This window comes from Ciona intestinalis, chromosome 11 (assembly GCF_000224145.3).
Source record: "Ciona intestinalis chromosome 11, KH, whole genome shotgun sequence".
Taxonomy (NCBI): domain Eukaryota; kingdom Metazoa; phylum Chordata; class Ascidiacea; order Phlebobranchia; family Cionidae; genus Ciona; species Ciona intestinalis.
Window position 1 is genome coordinate 472164 of NC_020176.2, and position 17348 is coordinate 489511.

General features: G+C 35.8%; 2 protein-coding genes across 5 annotated transcripts in view; both read right to left on the minus strand.

Annotated features, from left to right (window-relative positions):
* The window catches only part of LOC100178775 (potassium voltage-gated channel subfamily A member 2-like), an 11646-nt gene extending 2461 nt beyond the window's left edge, over window positions 1–9185 (minus strand). The window contains exons 1-5 of one of the 4 annotated variants that reach the window (XM_026836820.1): window positions 8946–9185; window positions 8769–8859; window positions 4605–4741; window positions 1643–1845; window positions 1098–1279 (exon numbers count right to left, since the gene is read on the minus strand). In XM_026836820.1, the coding sequence (XP_026692621.1) occupies window positions 1098–1279; window positions 1643–1845; window positions 4605–4741; window positions 8769–8839 (593 nt within the window). In that variant the 5' untranslated portion in view covers window positions 8840–8859; window positions 8946–9185. Of the gene's footprint in view, window positions 1–1097; window positions 1280–1642; window positions 1846–4604; window positions 4742–5622; window positions 6116–8762 lie in introns of those variants that run through there. The other 3 variants (XM_026836819.1, XM_009861865.3, XM_026836821.1) reach the window with 3 other exon arrangements.
* Window positions 9186–10787: 1602 nt separating this feature from the next.
* LOC100181146 lies at window positions 10788–17051 on the minus strand. Its single transcript, XM_009861866.3, has 6 exons — window positions 16152–17051; window positions 15028–15159; window positions 13684–13850; window positions 13121–13232; window positions 12055–12258; window positions 10788–11630 (listed from the first exon to the last, which is right to left on the minus strand). The coding sequence occupies exons 1-6, from the start codon at window positions 16568–16570 to the stop codon at window positions 11483–11485; spliced, it is 1182 nt and encodes a 393-aa protein (XP_009860168.2). The 5' UTR covers window positions 16571–17051; the 3' UTR covers window positions 10788–11482.
* Window positions 17052–17348: the final 297 nt, after the last annotated feature.

Below are 17348 nucleotides of genomic sequence, written 5' to 3' on the forward strand. Positions count from 1 at the left end.
GTCCTTGNAGCAAGACACTTAACGGCAATTGCTCCAACCCAGTGGTCACTAATGGGTTGTCCAAATTATCAGCCATACATAAAAATGAAAAAAAAATCCCCAAAATATAATTACCCACAAAATAACATACTTGGTAACTCGTAAGCTGGCGCGAGGTGCACACCCGTGTTATAACGACTGTCGTTTTCCGGCCACGCGAGGATAAAGTAAGTTACATTCGTTCACATTCATTCATTCTCATCCCATTTGTTGGTAAACAAAGAACATTTAAAGAATTATAAAACCATATCCTCACGGCTTCCATAGACCGTTGTTATTTGTTTAAAACACGATCATGATTTTTAGATAGTTTGTCCTAAAGGTGTCCCACCTTGCCCCACCCTAACATATTTACGTTTATTTGGTCGAAAAAGGCGTGGTCGCTACACCTACACACTGTTATACCAAGTCAGTCCATTTCCAGTGGTTCACTTTAAGTTCAAAGTATTTATTCTGGAAGTGTCTTTCGTCGCTTGCGTTTGTCGATAAGTTGTAGGATTAAAATTTATCCAACAAGATTAACACGTATCCGTTAACGATCTCCGCTTATTAAGGTTAATCAATATGTTGTATCTATGTGTATTGTTTGCTATTTAAAATATGTTTGTTTTTTTGAATGCAAGGAAACGTGTTTAGGGTTTTTCCCGTTTTACCCCATACATGATCTAAATAGTTTTTGTGCGTCATCCATCAAAAAACTTTAGGAAACAGGTTTGGTTTAAAAATGATTTTACCTGTTCACATTATTTAGGCATAACAAGTTTAAAGTTTGCGGCACTCTATTTTGAAATTGTATTTAGTCGTAAATACTCCGTTACCGATGGACACAATATCATTTTTAATCTCGGAAAATCCGATATCGAGATCAAATTAATTGAAAAAATCGAGGGGATCATGGTGTTATGATATCGCCTTTATAGAATAAGTTTTGTATTTCTGTTTTATCAACAAGCGTGGTCTTTTCTAGACTTTTCCCGTGACCAAAAATACAAAACAAACCCCTTTATTTATTAGAAACAAACCGACAACCCTTATAGTCTTCCTAGATTTAAACTTACTCGAATAACAGCCAAACATCTTTTTGGAAATCACTTTTCGGTAGAGGTTTAATCTTTTCCTTGATGTATCCTTCGTCTTCTTTAAATTTACCCAACGCTGTTGCGCCGAGTTGGTAAAACTTTATTTCTTCCGTAAAAATATCGATGGGGACGTTAACAGGTCGTCTTAAACGCCCTCCGCTCTGTAAAGAATACATATGGTGAATGTTGCAACCCCTTTGACAAATATGAGACACACAACGTGTTTCGAAATGTATGGCCGGTCGGGGTAAAAGTGGTCAACGTTTTCTTTATTTTTTCGCGTACTATTTGGTAGTAAATAAAGAATATTTACAGAATCATACAACCGTATCCTTACGACTCTAAAATAGCGTTGTTAAAACACGATAGGTAAATATGAGATATTATGTTCTAAATGTATCCCATCTTACCCCAAGGAACTATTATTTTAAACGGTAGGGGTTTTAACCTTTCCTAAGAATTTTTGCCTAATAATTAATTGGCGCAAAAAGGTTTACACACTGGTTATAAATCTTCCTACTAACCTGGTAGTAGTAAAGTATTGCGTCAAAGGAAGGACGGTTTCTATCGAAAAAATATTCGTTTCTGATCGGATCGAAATGTTGTATTCGTTGGTTTTGGTCGCCGAGTAAAGTTTCAGGAAAAGTTTTCAACGTTTTGTCTTGAGTTTCGTACTTCAAACCTGATACGTTGATTGTGATTCTTTCAGAACTGATGGCGCAGCCGTCTGTAATATAAAAAGGGGTGGTTATTTATGTATTCGCTGTTGGTGCTGGCACTTTATATCCAAATATCCTGATGGTGTTTTGAAGAATTAACAACAGTTAATGGGAGTGAGGATACGGTTATATAAATCTTTGAATGTTCTTTGTTTACTACTAAATGAGATGATAAAACACAATGAAATGGTGTCCCATTTTCCCCAACCTACAAAAGTAAATGAATTGGTACAGTAGTTCTAGCGCTTGTATCTTAACCTTAAAATACCAAGTTTAATGTTGCTACCATTGCTGTAGGTGTGTGTGTCCTTGGGCAAGACACTTAACGTAAACTGTCGCCCAATTGTTCAATAACAAAATGTCCAAATTGTCAACCTTACATAAATAGAAATAAACACAAATTGGATCAACTACAAAGTTACATCCGTGGATATACTGGCTAATTTGCCAGCAGTTGCTTCATCCCCGCAAGGTGAATGATTCGACTTAAATTATTCGAATTAATCATTGATCAATTAATCATTGATCAATTAATCATTGATCAATTAATCATTGATCAATTAATCATTGATCAATTAAACATTGATTAATAAAAGCGGCGGCTGCGTCTTATTAAGTAATCAACGTAAAAATGGAATTTCGTTCGCAATCAGCGCTTTAGTTCTGCGCTGGATGTGCTGCTGTATTGTTAACAGTTGGTCTGTGCACAGTTAGTGTGCATGTCAAGGTATATACTCTTATGAGGAAGATAGAATACCGTTAGCACCTGAATCTAATTCTGAATTGCGTTTTGAATAATTAATACGGTCGTGTAATTCTGTAATATTTTTTGTTTACTACCAAATTTAACGGTGAAAGAGAATGAAAACCTGTGCTATCTTATATTGGCTAAAGTTAGTACAGTAGGATGGGGAAAGATGGGACACCGTTAGCACATAATATCCAAGTATCCTGACCTTGTTTTAAACATTCAACAACGGTCTATAGGAGTCGTAAAGATAGGGTTTTATAATTCTTTAAATGTTCTTTGTTTACTATCAAATGCGACGAGAAAATAGAATCAAAAGTTGTCCCATCTTCCCCCACCCTACTTTATAGGTTGTTCATGATGTTGTTATTATGATTTACCAAAAGAACGAGGCTTTTTAGAATCGCCTGAATATGGATGCATTAACCCAACTATACAGATACATCAGGTAAGATATATTGTTGCTTTCCAATGCTTTTCCCAAATGCTATGTCAGTTGTAATAAAGTTAAATAATTCATGCGTCTCCACCAGGCTTAACAACATATGCGACAAATGCTTTTAGGTAAACGGGGCAATTTTGTTTTTATCTTTAAATTACGAAGTAAAGTTTATGCATTGAATAATACATAGTTGTGTATATATGTTATATGGTGTTGCAGGTGTTAATTGCCTCGGTAGCCGTTCAATAGTTCGTAAAATAGTGTTGTTGGGTAAGATGAGTTCCGTTGGCACATAATATCCCATGTTTTGATTGTGTTTTTAACAATTAGCAACGCAAGCCGTATATGTATGATTGTATAATATGCTAACTAATGGGACAATATAAGAGCATGAAAAGTGGGCAATCTTGACCTAATCTACTGTATTTTCTTGTAAATGTTGTAAATATTAAAAACAGTATTACCTACATAGATGCGTTGTGTTTACTTGTACGTGAAAAACGGCGTGAAATTGACATGCGCTCTACTGGTACCTAGCGGTACAAGCCTAACGTAAATGACGTCTTATTCAAGTTGTTATGGTGATTAAGGCGCGACACTCGTTCCCTGTTACGGCGGTCAATACATACAAAGTTAGTACAGATTTCTTGCTTGACTAACTGCACTGTTGTTTATATGAGCGCCTATTTAGTGTGGGGTCGTCGGTTTCGAGAAAAACGAAATCTGTCTTTTGTGGGGTTTGTGACCGCAAAGCATCGACGTAGCGAACGTTGCATGTTCGCTGCATTGTTGCCCTTGCAACGCAACTGCGCATGCGCTGTCAGTTATGAATAATGCACGCGTTTAAACGGCTTCAAACAAAGAGATGCGAGCTATAAATAGAATGCACACACTTTCTACGCGCTGACATAACCCCTTTTTGAGTCGCTGCTATGCCTTTAAAACTGTTCCGCAATTTTAACAATTCGCCGCCTACATTTGTAAGTTAGGTTAAGCATATATTTGATATTGCAAAACACAGCGGTTATTTTAGCATGTGTTTTAAGTATGAACTGCCAGAAATACATTTTAGCATGATATGCAATAAAAGTGCAATTTTGGGTGTATTTGGAAACTTATAATTATATATAGAGTAGGATGGGGGAAGATGGGACACCTTTCCATTCTATTTTCTTGTCCCATTTGGAAGTAAACAAAGAACATTCAAAGAATTATAAAACCGTATCCTCACGACTCCCATAGACCTAATTGTTAAAAACACGATCAGGATATTTGGATATTATGTGCTTAAGGTGTCCCATCTTCCCCCTTCTTACTTATATTTTATATATTTTACGTAATACATTCTGTAAAGTAGTTAATTAGTAATATATTAGAACGCCAATAAACACTTTTTATGGCAAACAGTTTAAAGAACTTTGTTTCTAAGTCAAATGCTTATTTGGAAATAAGTAAATAAATATTTTACAAAAGAAACTACAAAACATAACGAAATTTCATTGTACAGTCAGTGGTATTGTAACTTAATAATGAAATGTGATATAGTTGTAATATTGTTAAGGATTTTGAGAACTTACTTTGTGACGACACAGGAGTACTTCGTCCGCTGTTCCTACAAGATTCGCTTAGTTTACAAGATTTGGGTGAAGGAATAAGCAGGGTAGCGGTCCCTTCTGCGTGGTGGTTGGATGGGGGGCGGGACACGCCCACATTTCTGTAAAAGAAATAAAACGCTGTTAGGTGGGAGACGATGTGTTCTGTACTGAGTACGAGGTGATGCATTATTCAAAGAGTGATCGAGACTTAACGTGGCCCACGAAAAGCAAGCGTTGTTGTAACATGCGAAATTTAAGCGAGTTTAGTGATGTGAAATATTAATCTACCGTTGGGTGGCGCGCTGTCACTATTATTTGCTTAATAATTGATGGCCACTGCTCCACAAATGTGATCTTGTGAGTGTTCCGCACCGAATACTCGATGATAATGAAACGTTTTAAACCGAACATCACTTAGCTGGGCTCGTTAAAGTAGAATTTTGTGAAGACCTTTTAATATTTTAGACGCGCGCGTGGCTCCGCTCAAACAACGCAAGAAACAAACACGCCCATAATGAACACATAAACGAAAACTGTGTAAAAAATATCGATCGAACGTTAAGTATTTTACAAATTAAACTAAAAATTAACCTAAATTTAAAATATAGGACAATCGTAAAAAAGGAATATAATATGGTGGGAGAAGATGGGACACCTTTTCATTCTATTTTCTCGTCCCATTTGGTAGTAAACAAAAAACATTATTAAACCGTAAAGTCACGACTTACGTTGACCGTTGTTAATTGTTTAAAACTCGATCAAGATATTTGGATATTGTGTGCTAAAAGTGTCCCATCTTCTCCCACAGTATATACTTTAAATTTTAATAACCCAATAACTTTAACGCATACAGTCTAAAATTAAACTAAAATTTCAGAAAATATTTTTAACTTAACGAATATCGTCAAACTGCCATATAAGAATATGAAAGATGGGTTGTTTCACTTCATGGCACATGCGTTGTCCGCATTAATATTTATGATGCAGCGAAAACAAGTACCTTAGCTCTATGAGCCGTGGTTCCATCCTTTTGTATTCCAATGCAATGCTAGGCAGGCTCACAAATTTAAACAAAACTAAGACCCTTGAAAGTTATTTGCATACAAAGATATAATTGTAGGTTGGTGTAATGTGGGACATGTTTTCATTCTATTTTAGTCTCAATTGGTAATAAACAAAGAATAATCAAAGAATTTTGTATCTGTATCCTCGCGATTAGAAATGTAACCGTATCCTCTGGAAATATGGGAATGGTTGCTGCTTCGGTATCCCATCTTACCCCACAGTCTTATAACTTGGTTTAGTGTATTATAATGCAATACCTAAGCTGTTAATATTATTTTATAAATGACCTGATTTACTGAGCTGTAACGTTAGCTATTGAGCAAGTAATATCATAAATTGAAGCTTAAAATAAATCTTTTAAAAGTTTTTCAAGTAAAGCCTACAAATAGCTTTGTTTACTTTGTATTTTAATACAATGTCGGGTCAAGAAAATTCTACAAATTTTAGTTAAATATTTGTTAATATGTATAAGTTAACAGGTTTTGACTAAAATGGTTTGTTATCTAATTTAATATAATATAGGACATGCAGCAACCAACCATTTTAAACTTAATACAAAAACCTGTAAACATGTGATGCATACGAAGACATAACAACTTTTAGTTGGGGTTTCTGCATTATATTGCCAACTATATTCTTTCGGGGTTTCGATTCTGTACGTTTTTTTTGACGCATTTGCGTAAAATTAGCTTGGTTTGCTGTGTTTTTAGTACAAAGCAATTTTTATGCATAATCCCATAAAAAGCTTAACTTAAACACCTTAATGACGTTTTCTCGAACAAGGAGCAATTATTCTGTTGTATTCTATGGTGGAATGCCATAAAGGGGCTTTTCCACTAGTTTAGGTCTAAAACTAAAAACCTCATAATGAATGTTGACACCCACACTACTCACAAAGGTTGATAGTGGAGATAGACGATTGTTTATATGGTAGGGTGGGGTAAGATGGGACATATTTTCAATCTATTTTCTCGTCCCATTTGTTAGTAAACAAAACAGAACTATAAAACCGTATCCTCACGACTCACATAAACCGTTGTTAATTGTTTAAAACACGATCAGAATATTTGGACAATATGTGCTAAAGTGTCCCGTCTTTCCCTACCTTACTACCTACCGACCTGCATTAAAATAACTTGGTTTGCTGGTTTTTTAAAGCAACGCTAAAACGTTTTTTTTTTCTTACTGATGTACAAAGCTGCTGCATTCAATATACCTGTTCTACACAAATGTATAAAATCACTATACTCATATGTAAATTTATATTTCGGACAATATTTATTCTGTCTGGAATAAGTTGCTTTTTTGTCAAAAACTTAAAACTGTGAATTTTCTTCCATATTGTTACACATAGGCTAATATGTTGTTTGTAGGACTATAATGCTTGGACCATGCATTGATATAAACGCTATGCGGTATAAATATATCTGTCATATAGCCATATATATATACATGTTGATACGCTAGCTGTCGGTCAAGTCGCACAACACTGCAGTAAATCATTCTGATAGCTTCTCCAACCCTGTCTGTCGTCTTATACAGACCTTAATGTAAATAGATTGAACTTTCAATACCCTGGCAGTGCATGTTATCATTTTAATGTTGTCTAGCATTGACGTTGATTTGAGTAACATACCCAAAGGAGAATCTTCATAAAACGACAAAGTTAAACGATTCCCACGGCGAGCATTTCATTCATTTACCGTTTCTTTTGTTCATGAGCATTAAAACAATTGCAATAAATACATGAATAGAAGGTAGTTAATGGACATGTAGCAGCCCTGGATTTGTAAGACTAGAGCTTCGGGAACTATAAGTTAATTTAGATAACAAGCAATTCAATTTATTGCAATCTGGATTTAAAGTGTCCCGCAACTACCAAAACGCTGTTTAGGTAAACTTAAAAAAAATATTGAGTTTTACCGCTGGCGCTGGTTATATGAAAATTGATTAAATAGTAATTTAGTAGGGCGGGGGAAGACGGGACACATTTAGCACATATAATATCCAAATACCCTAGTTGTGTTTTAAACAATTAACAACGGTCTATGGGAGTTGTGAGGATACGGTTTTATAAATCTTTGATTTTTTTGGTTTACTACCAAATGGGAGGAGAAAATCAAAGTAGGTCCTATCTTCCCCATTCTACTTTATTTAAAACGCTTAGCTTTATTGCTTGTGTTTTCGTTTGCGACAGTTATACGTGAAATTAAACGACATCTGAATAGGCGGCATTTTAGTTATATTTTTAATGATTTCTATTTCTTTAAAATAATTGGGCTTTGTAAAGTTTCAATAATATTTATACTAGGATGGGGGAAGATGGGACATGTTTTCATCTTATTTCTCGTCCCATTTAGTAGCAAGCAAATGATAATTATTACAGAATTATATAACAGTATCCTCTCCAATGTAAAATACCGTTGTTAATTGTTCAAAATACGATCAGAATATTTGAAAATTATGTGCTAAGACTATCCCATCTTACCCCACAGTACTGTATAAGCCAGTGGTTCTTAAACTTTTTTGTATGCTTTATCCTTTTAACAAAGTTGCTTATCAGATTTACCTCCAATATTTAATATGGTGCTCATTTATAAAAAAGCGAAAACAATTAATTACATCAGTTATATTTAATAGGCTACGACTAATGCGCATGCTTTTTGGCAACGAGTTCAACGTCTGGTAAAATACTACAAATGATACATTTTTTTTCTGTCCCGCCAACCGATGTGGATTTCGATTGGTAGCTTATTTACCCTTTAAAGACAAGAGACTTACCCGCAGGGGTAAATTTACCCCAGTGTAAGAAACGCTGGTATAAGCGATATCTCACAGCAGCCCTACACGCAGGGTAACTGGGATGTATACCGGAGTATGCTCATTAAAAGGGCTTGTTTGGTTCTAAACATGCCTAACATAATGTGCATGTTATGCGTCCGCCCAAACGATATAGCGAATATTATATGATTTATCCGGCAACGAGGAGAAGGTTAATTTGAAACACAATAACAATCGTTAAACAAGTTTAAAAACACTAAGTTGTTAAAAATATAAAGTATGTTTGATGTATACCCAAACCTGTCGCTTTTGGCTCGTCTCAATGCGTGGAAAGAGAAGCTTCCATCTATACCCGCCATAGCTACTTCCATACCCGTTAGTTGGGTCGAAACTGTGTTGAAAAGTTTGTAATAACAATTTTTTTTTGTAAAAAAAATGAGACTGCGCTAAATCTTGAAAAGTAACAACAAATCTCACCTTTTACAACATGGCTGAGTCGGTCGACTGTCTTTGTCAGAAATCCACTTTCGCTGCAGTTTATTAGAAGTTATATACGCTACAATACGTTCCAGTTCTATTGTAAATAAAATACAAAAACAGTCGTTTTTATACGGTTATAACTATTCGTTGTCGGATATTTATAAACATAAATAGTCGTATTTTTATAAAAACAGTCGCTTTATAAGAATGCTGCCGTCTTATCATGAATGTACAATCAATAACACACACGCCTGCCTGGCTGCTAAAAATATACGATTTTTCTCAAATAGAAACAACGGCTGCTATACTGAAAATACCTGCTGACAATCTTCCGTAAAGTAGTACGCTTATCTAATATACAATGGCGTCATATTTAATTATCTTTTTTTTCACAGAAAAGTTATAAAGTCAACTTTTCCGTGCCATTAATTCTAATCAAAATTGCAGCCATAGATCCCATTTGATTTCGATCGCACTTGTACGTAATAGCCCTCCGTCAATATATCGACTTTGTACAGTCGGAACCTTTTTATTACCCGTGTCCGGTGCCCCTAATGCAGAAAAACGGATTAGTGTGGGACAGACTTGCAATGTCTCTAAACCTACCCCCCGTTTTTCGCGTTCCATGTTATCTCTCCATCTTGTGCTGCAGGCACTTCATAGAAGCGTTTGCATTATTCATAAGCGGGAGGCGAGCGCAAATTTCGACGTTAACTCCGCATGCGGTTGTTCCGAATCGATGCGACGCTAACGGCGACTTCACGAAACGCGAAAAAGATGCCACGAATTTTCCCTTTCTTTTGTACGCGATGCTCGATTAACCCACTGTAGCCAAATTACACTTCACCCCTAACAACTGGGTCAACTGAAAACATACAAAATGTGATGTGAAAATATAGTAGGTTGGGGTAAGATGGCACACTGGGAATGAGGTCGTATGGGGCAATATGGCACACGAGGAAAAAACGGATCAATTTTTTTAACATAACTAAAATCTGCAAAATTCTTTTGTTTAACATGCCGTCTTTTTTCCAATTAGAACAATATTTTTGTAATAATTAAATATCCTAACATGAGATATTTGTATAATGGGTGTAACGGTCACATTTCAACTATATTACATTTCATTAGTTAGTAAAAAGGCTAAAACGGTGTCTTGCAGTTTATTTTGTAAACTATTTATTTAATAAAAATATAATTTTTTAAAAAACTTTTTCTTTACTTGTGGCAGCAGATCTTAAGATATGATTTTGTTTTCACAACGTTTCGTGTTGAGTTAGTTAAAGGGGAGGCGATTATTTCTGTCGTTGGAGGATAGATACTACAACGAAGTAGAGACGGGGACCGCTTTAATAATTGAACGATCTACTTAGTTCGGTGCTCGTTCTTAACATTACATCACATATAGAGCAAGCAGGATGTAAGAAGCAACCGGGATAAGGTGTGTAGCTGTCACGTGGTAAAAGGGATTAAATACGTCACTATGTAAGCTTGTATCGAGCTCACTGGTAAGACGAAACGGGAAGGGCTGGGTTCGTGACGAAATGTCGAACCTCATGAAAACATGGAAGATATTTTTATTCGTTTTTTTATGGTCGATTTATTTAACTTTTTAGGTCTAATTTGTATTTCAAACGTGTCCGTGTACAAATGATATTTTTAATTCGGCTTTTCGCTGTAATAAACTATATTCCATTTGCTAAATTATTTCAAAGTAAATGGCCGGTTCATTCAAATGTATCGTTCACCTAAAATTATTTTAGTTTTTGTTCTCTTTCTAAACAAGCGTTCCTCTGCACACGGCAATTCTATTTTGAATTCCACATAAACAGCCACCGATCAAACACGACATTTATTCGATATAATCACATGCTGTGCAAATAGAATATAGTGGGGTGGGGGAAGACGGGACACCTTTAGCACAAAATATATAAATATCCTGATCGTGTTTTAAACAATAAACGGCCTATGAAAGTCGCGAGGACAAGGTTTTATAACTCTTTGAATGTTCTTTGTTTACTACCAAAATGTACGAGAAAATAGAATGAAAAGGTGTCCCATCTTCCCCCATCCTACTATATAAGGATTTTCGTTACAAAAATTTTACCGACAATAATTATTTTAATTTAATTGTTTAAGAACCTATAAAAAATGACTTTTTTAAAAATTATTTTAATTTAATTGCTTAAGAACCTCTAAGAAAATGACTTTTTTTTAAAAAAACACAATTTTTCCACGGAAAAATTGCAACAATTTTCAGTCTTAGCAAAACGTCGACATTTCCTCGATTACATGGTCATTTCTTATTCTGTCAATAGTAGCAGAATACGCAGTGATGCTGGAGTAAATAAGAACCAATAAACAATCTTTCAACGGCTCATCTGGTGTAAAAACGTAGTATATGTCCAACGTTTCGTCCGCCAACCGGAAAGACTTCAGAGATACACTACGTTTTTTTTTCATACCAGATAAGCTGCTGATAGAATATTTACTATATGCTGGTAGCAGAAGTAACATAATATAAAGTGTCGATTTTATTGCATAGATATATAAGCTTGTAATAACTTCTTTAATCGATTGCTTGCATGTGAAAAAGAACATCTATTGTCAGGATCGGGTTGTCTTAAACACGAACATATCTCGTTGTAAGAGTTTTGCATGTGGCTGTATTTTACCAAGAATCTACAAAATTAAAAAAATGAAGTTGCGAAAAGATTTATAATTTATGTAAAGGGGAGGCTCTATTGAAGAAATTTAACGATTTATACCGCGCACGATGGACACTGTTAGCACCTAATATCCTACATTCCCTTAACGTGTTTTATCAATTTATCAAAAAGTGTATTTTATAATCGTGAGAATACGGTGATAAATTTCCGTAAATATTTTTTATGTGAAACCAAATGGGACAATGCATGAGAATGAAAACATAATTAACCTTACCCCTGTCCGGGTGCACCATGTCACCCCAAACTACACATGCTATCTTACCCCAAACTACACGTGCCATTTTACCCCAAACTACACGTATCATCTTACCCCAGACTACACGTACCATCTTACCCCAGACTACTTGTACAATTTTACCCCAAACTCTACATTATACCTGGATAGTTTGCATAGATACCACTCGGCTATTCCACACGCATGCAGTCCAACGTCGAACCCACGACACCGGTTATCTAAACATATTCCCCTCAAGTCCCTACATGTCTCGTATATTCTTGAGTTTAGGGAGTTAAATATCCACAAATTGCCTGACGGTCCTGGGCACTGGTCGTTATACTCGCAGTAGATTTTCGAGAACATTCTGAAACATAAAAACGTATGTTTTATTTACCTCTTCAAAAACGATCGCCAAGATCATATTTAAAAACTGAGAGAAGAATCAACAACAGTCGTTTAAACACGCTACAGATATAGTAGGGTGAGGAAAGTTGGGAAAAGTTTTTATTCTGTTTCCCCTTGGCTTTTGGTAGTAAAGAACATTAAATAGAACTACAAAACCGTATCCTCACGACTTCCATAAACCGTTGTTAATTGTCTAAAACACGATCAGGATATTTAGTTGCGGTAAAAACAAAATACAACGTCAAATAAATTGGACGAAAAATAAATGAATCAATCAATGTCACTTATTTATCCTTGCGTTACCTCGCATATAACTTTGTGGGGGATTACTTTTAAGGGATTTTTTCTGTATAGGGCCAACAATTTGGACATCAGTGACCACTGGTTTGGAGCAACTGCTGTTAAATGTCTTGCTCAAGAAAACATTCGTCTAGCGTAGCAAGTTATAAATTTAAAAAAAGGTAAAATATCGCCCCCATGCGGATGCGACGCGGTGATAAATATTCGAATATATTGATGGAGACGGTATATTCTTTGCATACTACCATATGAGACCATAAAAATGTACATATGAACTATCTTACCCCAACCTAATAAAGAATCAATGCAACTCATTATTTATCTACCACAATATAATATAATTTCCTATTTAGAAGGGTGGGGTAAGACGGGACACTTTTGGACATGATATCCAAATAACCTGATCGTGTTTTAAACACTTAACAATAGTCTACGGAAGTCGTGAGGATGCGGTTTTATGATGTTTTGAATGTTCTTTGTTTACTATACCAAATGGGGCAAAAAATAGAGTTTAGCTTCACCTCGATTCGTTATAGAAAACCAAGGAATCAGCATCAACCAGGATAAGTTCCCAATCCCACGTGACCATTAAATTCACTCCTGACACATCTTCGAACAGCAGGTGGCGCTCTTCTGCAATTTTTTTATTTGATCACGTGACGTCATGTTTATACGTCACGCTGGCATTATTTTGACATTACACTTTTGTCTTTTTATGCCACAACGACTTGTTTGGACAATCAACTAAAGGTGGATGCTGTACACAGTATCCGGAATTCGTCCGTTTTGTCTGTTTTCGCTGCCGCATGCGGAACTTGGTAATGGGTTTGCATACGACTTTGCAAGCGAATTCGCATGCCGGATACTGTGTACAGCCACCTTTAGTCTGCCCGAAATCTCGAAACTTTTGATGTTGCTAGCCGTAGAACCTTAATCTTATAGAATACTCAACTTTGCGCGGTAGGCTATACTGTAATCAATATGTTTGGCACGTATGGCACCTTAACCTAATTTATAGAATATACACCATTTACTCTGTATTTGATATCTTATATAAAGCTTACATAAACCTCTCTAAACTCACCTAATAACTTAAACAGTCGAACCGTGCTGTAAGCAAGTGTAAGCGACGCCAGTATCGGATCCGGGGAACTCCCGACCTTCTCCATTATAAACTTGGCTTCCGAGCAGTTGAGGGTTGTCCCATTATCGTTGCATATTGTGTAGCCATCTATGCGTTCCACAAGGTACCTACATAACTTGTCAATTAATGGCTTAATACTATTATGCTAATAATCCTTAGCTTTGTTATTACAGTAGTAGTTCTACGGGTTGTCTAAACCCTAAAATATACGCCACTGGTTCATGAAAAGTTTTTGTAAAAAATATCTGCTTAGTTAGTTTAGCAAGTTTGTGATGCACCCTTGTATAGGCTACCTTTTCGTACCGGTGCACCCCTGGCACATTTAGGTGCTCAGGTTGCACCGTGCACGCCAGTCTAAATTGTCAGAGATAAACTAAAAATAAAAGTCTAAATACAATCACCGACAAAGGTACACATAGTAACTCGTTAGCGGTACGAGGTTTATTAAAAAGACACCGCGTGTTTTCCCCTCCGTGCGAGGATAAATATGTCACATTCATCTAAAGGTTTAACGGCGCCGTGGTATAGTGGTTAGCGCGCCTGCCTGTAACCCAGAGGTAATGGGTTCAAGGCTCCATTGTGGGCGTATGTGTCCTTGGGCAAGACACTTAACGGCAATTGCTTCAACCCAGTGGTGACTAATGGGTTGTCTAAATTATCAGCCATACATAAAATAAAATAATAATCACCCACAAAGTAACATACATGGTAACTTAAAGCTGCTACAAGGTGTTTAACCCGTGTGATAACGACTGTCGTTTTCCGGCCACGCGAGGATAAAGTAAGTTACATTCATTCATTCATTCATTCACTCATTCAAGGTTTAGCGGATTGACAAAGGGCAATTAAATCAATGAAATATAGCTACTTCTATATTATAGGATTACGTTTACTTCACTAATACATTTTCACATACCTTTAGAGGCATATCTAAACACATTTTAACAGATATATTAGGGTGGGGGAAGTTGGGACACTTTTAGCACATAATATACAAATATCCTGATCGTGTTTTTAAAAATTAACAACAGTCTATGGGAGTAGTGAGGATATAGTTTTATGATTCTTTGAATGTTCTTTGTTTACTACTAAACGAGACGAGAAAATGAAGTTAAAAGGTGTCTCACCTCCCCCACCCTACCGTATATTTAAACACATTTTTAAACACATAAATATTTTACATTTTTTAACAGATTTATTTTAACATTTTTTAACATATAATTATTTTAGTATATTTTTCAACACAAATATTTTAAACACCGATACATTTTAACATCATCTTACTTGACAGACTCCTCATGCACGCAAGAGCCAAACAAACGTGGAATTCCCGGCAATCCACGCAACCCAGTCAGGTATTGGACTTCCCGTTTCGCTGTGTGGTATTTGTACTCGTCCGCTAGAGTGCGCAAGTTTCTAAAGAAAAAAAGATGGAAAATTTTATTTGAGGTTTGAAACATTTAGTAATGTGGGGTAAGATGGATACCGTTAGCACATAATATCCCATATTTCCTAAAAGTTTCCAAAAAATTAACAACGCTCATTTAGAGTCGTGTGAACACGAATATATAATTCTGTAATGCTTTGTTTAATACCAAACGAGACGAAAAAAAAGAATAAAACATGGAATATCTTACCCCAACCAACTATGTATGATATTTCACACATTTTTTATCCCTTTTATAATTTGTATGTAAATTATAGAAACCTGTTAATGTAATTTACAGTTTTAAGTTTTATTAAAAATGTTTATGGGTTTTTAGAATTAATTAGCCTTAACAGCACTAATAGTAAATGCACCAAACTTACTTAACAATATAATGCATTAATAAAAAGTGGTGGAATATATTTAGTCTGAACATTTTGACAAAATCTTGCTTTTGGTAAATAAATGCGCCCAATGTACCTTCTAATTGATAAGATCAGATTTATATCACTGCATTATTGCATTAGTGGTTTCCAAAGTAGGTTCATAACCTTTAATGGGACGAATATGTATATTCAATATAGCCCATATTTACAGCACTCAGCATGCTTCCACCAGGCACAGTATTTTCAAAGCTTGGGGTAAGATGGTTCTTGCGTTTACTCTCTTTTATCGTTTAGTTTGATATCGTAAACAAAGGATATTCACAGAATTATATAAACATATCCTCACGTTTTTGAAAGAGCGTTGTTAATTATTTAAAACGTGATTCGGAAATATGGGATATTATGTGCTAACGGTGTCCATCTTACCCCGCATGTAGTACTATGCCGTCACAAACAGCCGAATACGTCATTTACCTTTGTAATATTTAAAGACAATTTCCAATAAAAAAGAGTTTTCACTGGGATATTTCATAAAGTTCTCGGTATATGGACCCGCATATTTTTACATTGCCGCATTTATTGCTGAAACGATTTACCTGTTTGCCTCTTTGAATACAACCGGAATTGTGACGTCATCAATCCGTACTTTCATGAATGAAATACCCCTGTTACCTTTACTGTTTTCTTTGATTGCTTTAGTTGTGTTAGGCAACTTGTAAAAGTCGTTGCAGCTAAAGTAATCTGTCTTAACCGTTTCCGGCTTTACATGGTCGTCGTGCAATTTAAAAGACCTTCGTCCTCCTTTCAAATTTCGGCCCATTGAATTCTGTAATGTTTTAACTGACTCTTCCATTGCTGAAATATCCCGTGCCCATTTCGCTTCGAGTGCATAAGGTCCATTGCACGACCTCTCAGTCCTAGTTACTGTCCTGAAGGTTAGGTGCAAACTATACAGCAGACATACTACACAGATAGTAAAGAACAGTTTCCTTTGCTTTTGACCTGGCAGAGGCATATCTATACGTCTTGTATTACGATACCAAGTGTATATATCATCGCCTGCTATCGCATCTGATTACGAATATTGCCTTGGGCAAAATTTATCATCGCAAGCGTAGAATTTTGGCGAAGTTCTCGTGATACCAACAAAGAAACTAAATCTTTAAAAGCAACCTGGTAATTACCGGGTGTTGAGTTCCACACCACGTACGCGATGATCGATTTTAAAATCGGATTTCACAAAGAATTTAACATAGTGACCACTCCTTGCGCCGGCTACAGGTACTCGAAACATGGTTTATTTTAAATTTCACACAGTTTGAATAGTGCTGTCGGGTAAGATTGGATATAGTAGAGTGGGGAAGATGGGACACCTTCAGCACATAAGTTCCAAATATCCTGATCGTGTTTTAAACAATTAACAACGGTCTATGGGAGTTGTGAAGTTACAGTTTTATATTTCCTTGAGTGTTTTTTGTTTACTACCAAACGGGACGAGAAAACAGAAAAAAAGTGTCCTATCTTTCTCCACGATACTCTATCTTTACTACCATGTTACCCCATATTTCTTAATGTTCTTGTGTACTACCAAAGTGGACGATAAATGGAAGTGAAAACATGAACCATCTTACCCCACAAATACAAACGTAGTGAGGCCAGGTCGATAACATTATTCAAAACGTTTAGTTTGAGTGAAAATATACCTAACTTTGGCTTAAGTTTGCGGCGCTAATGCTTTTTATTTTTGTGATAGCTGTTACGTTCTAACTATATGATATATATAAGAACGCTTG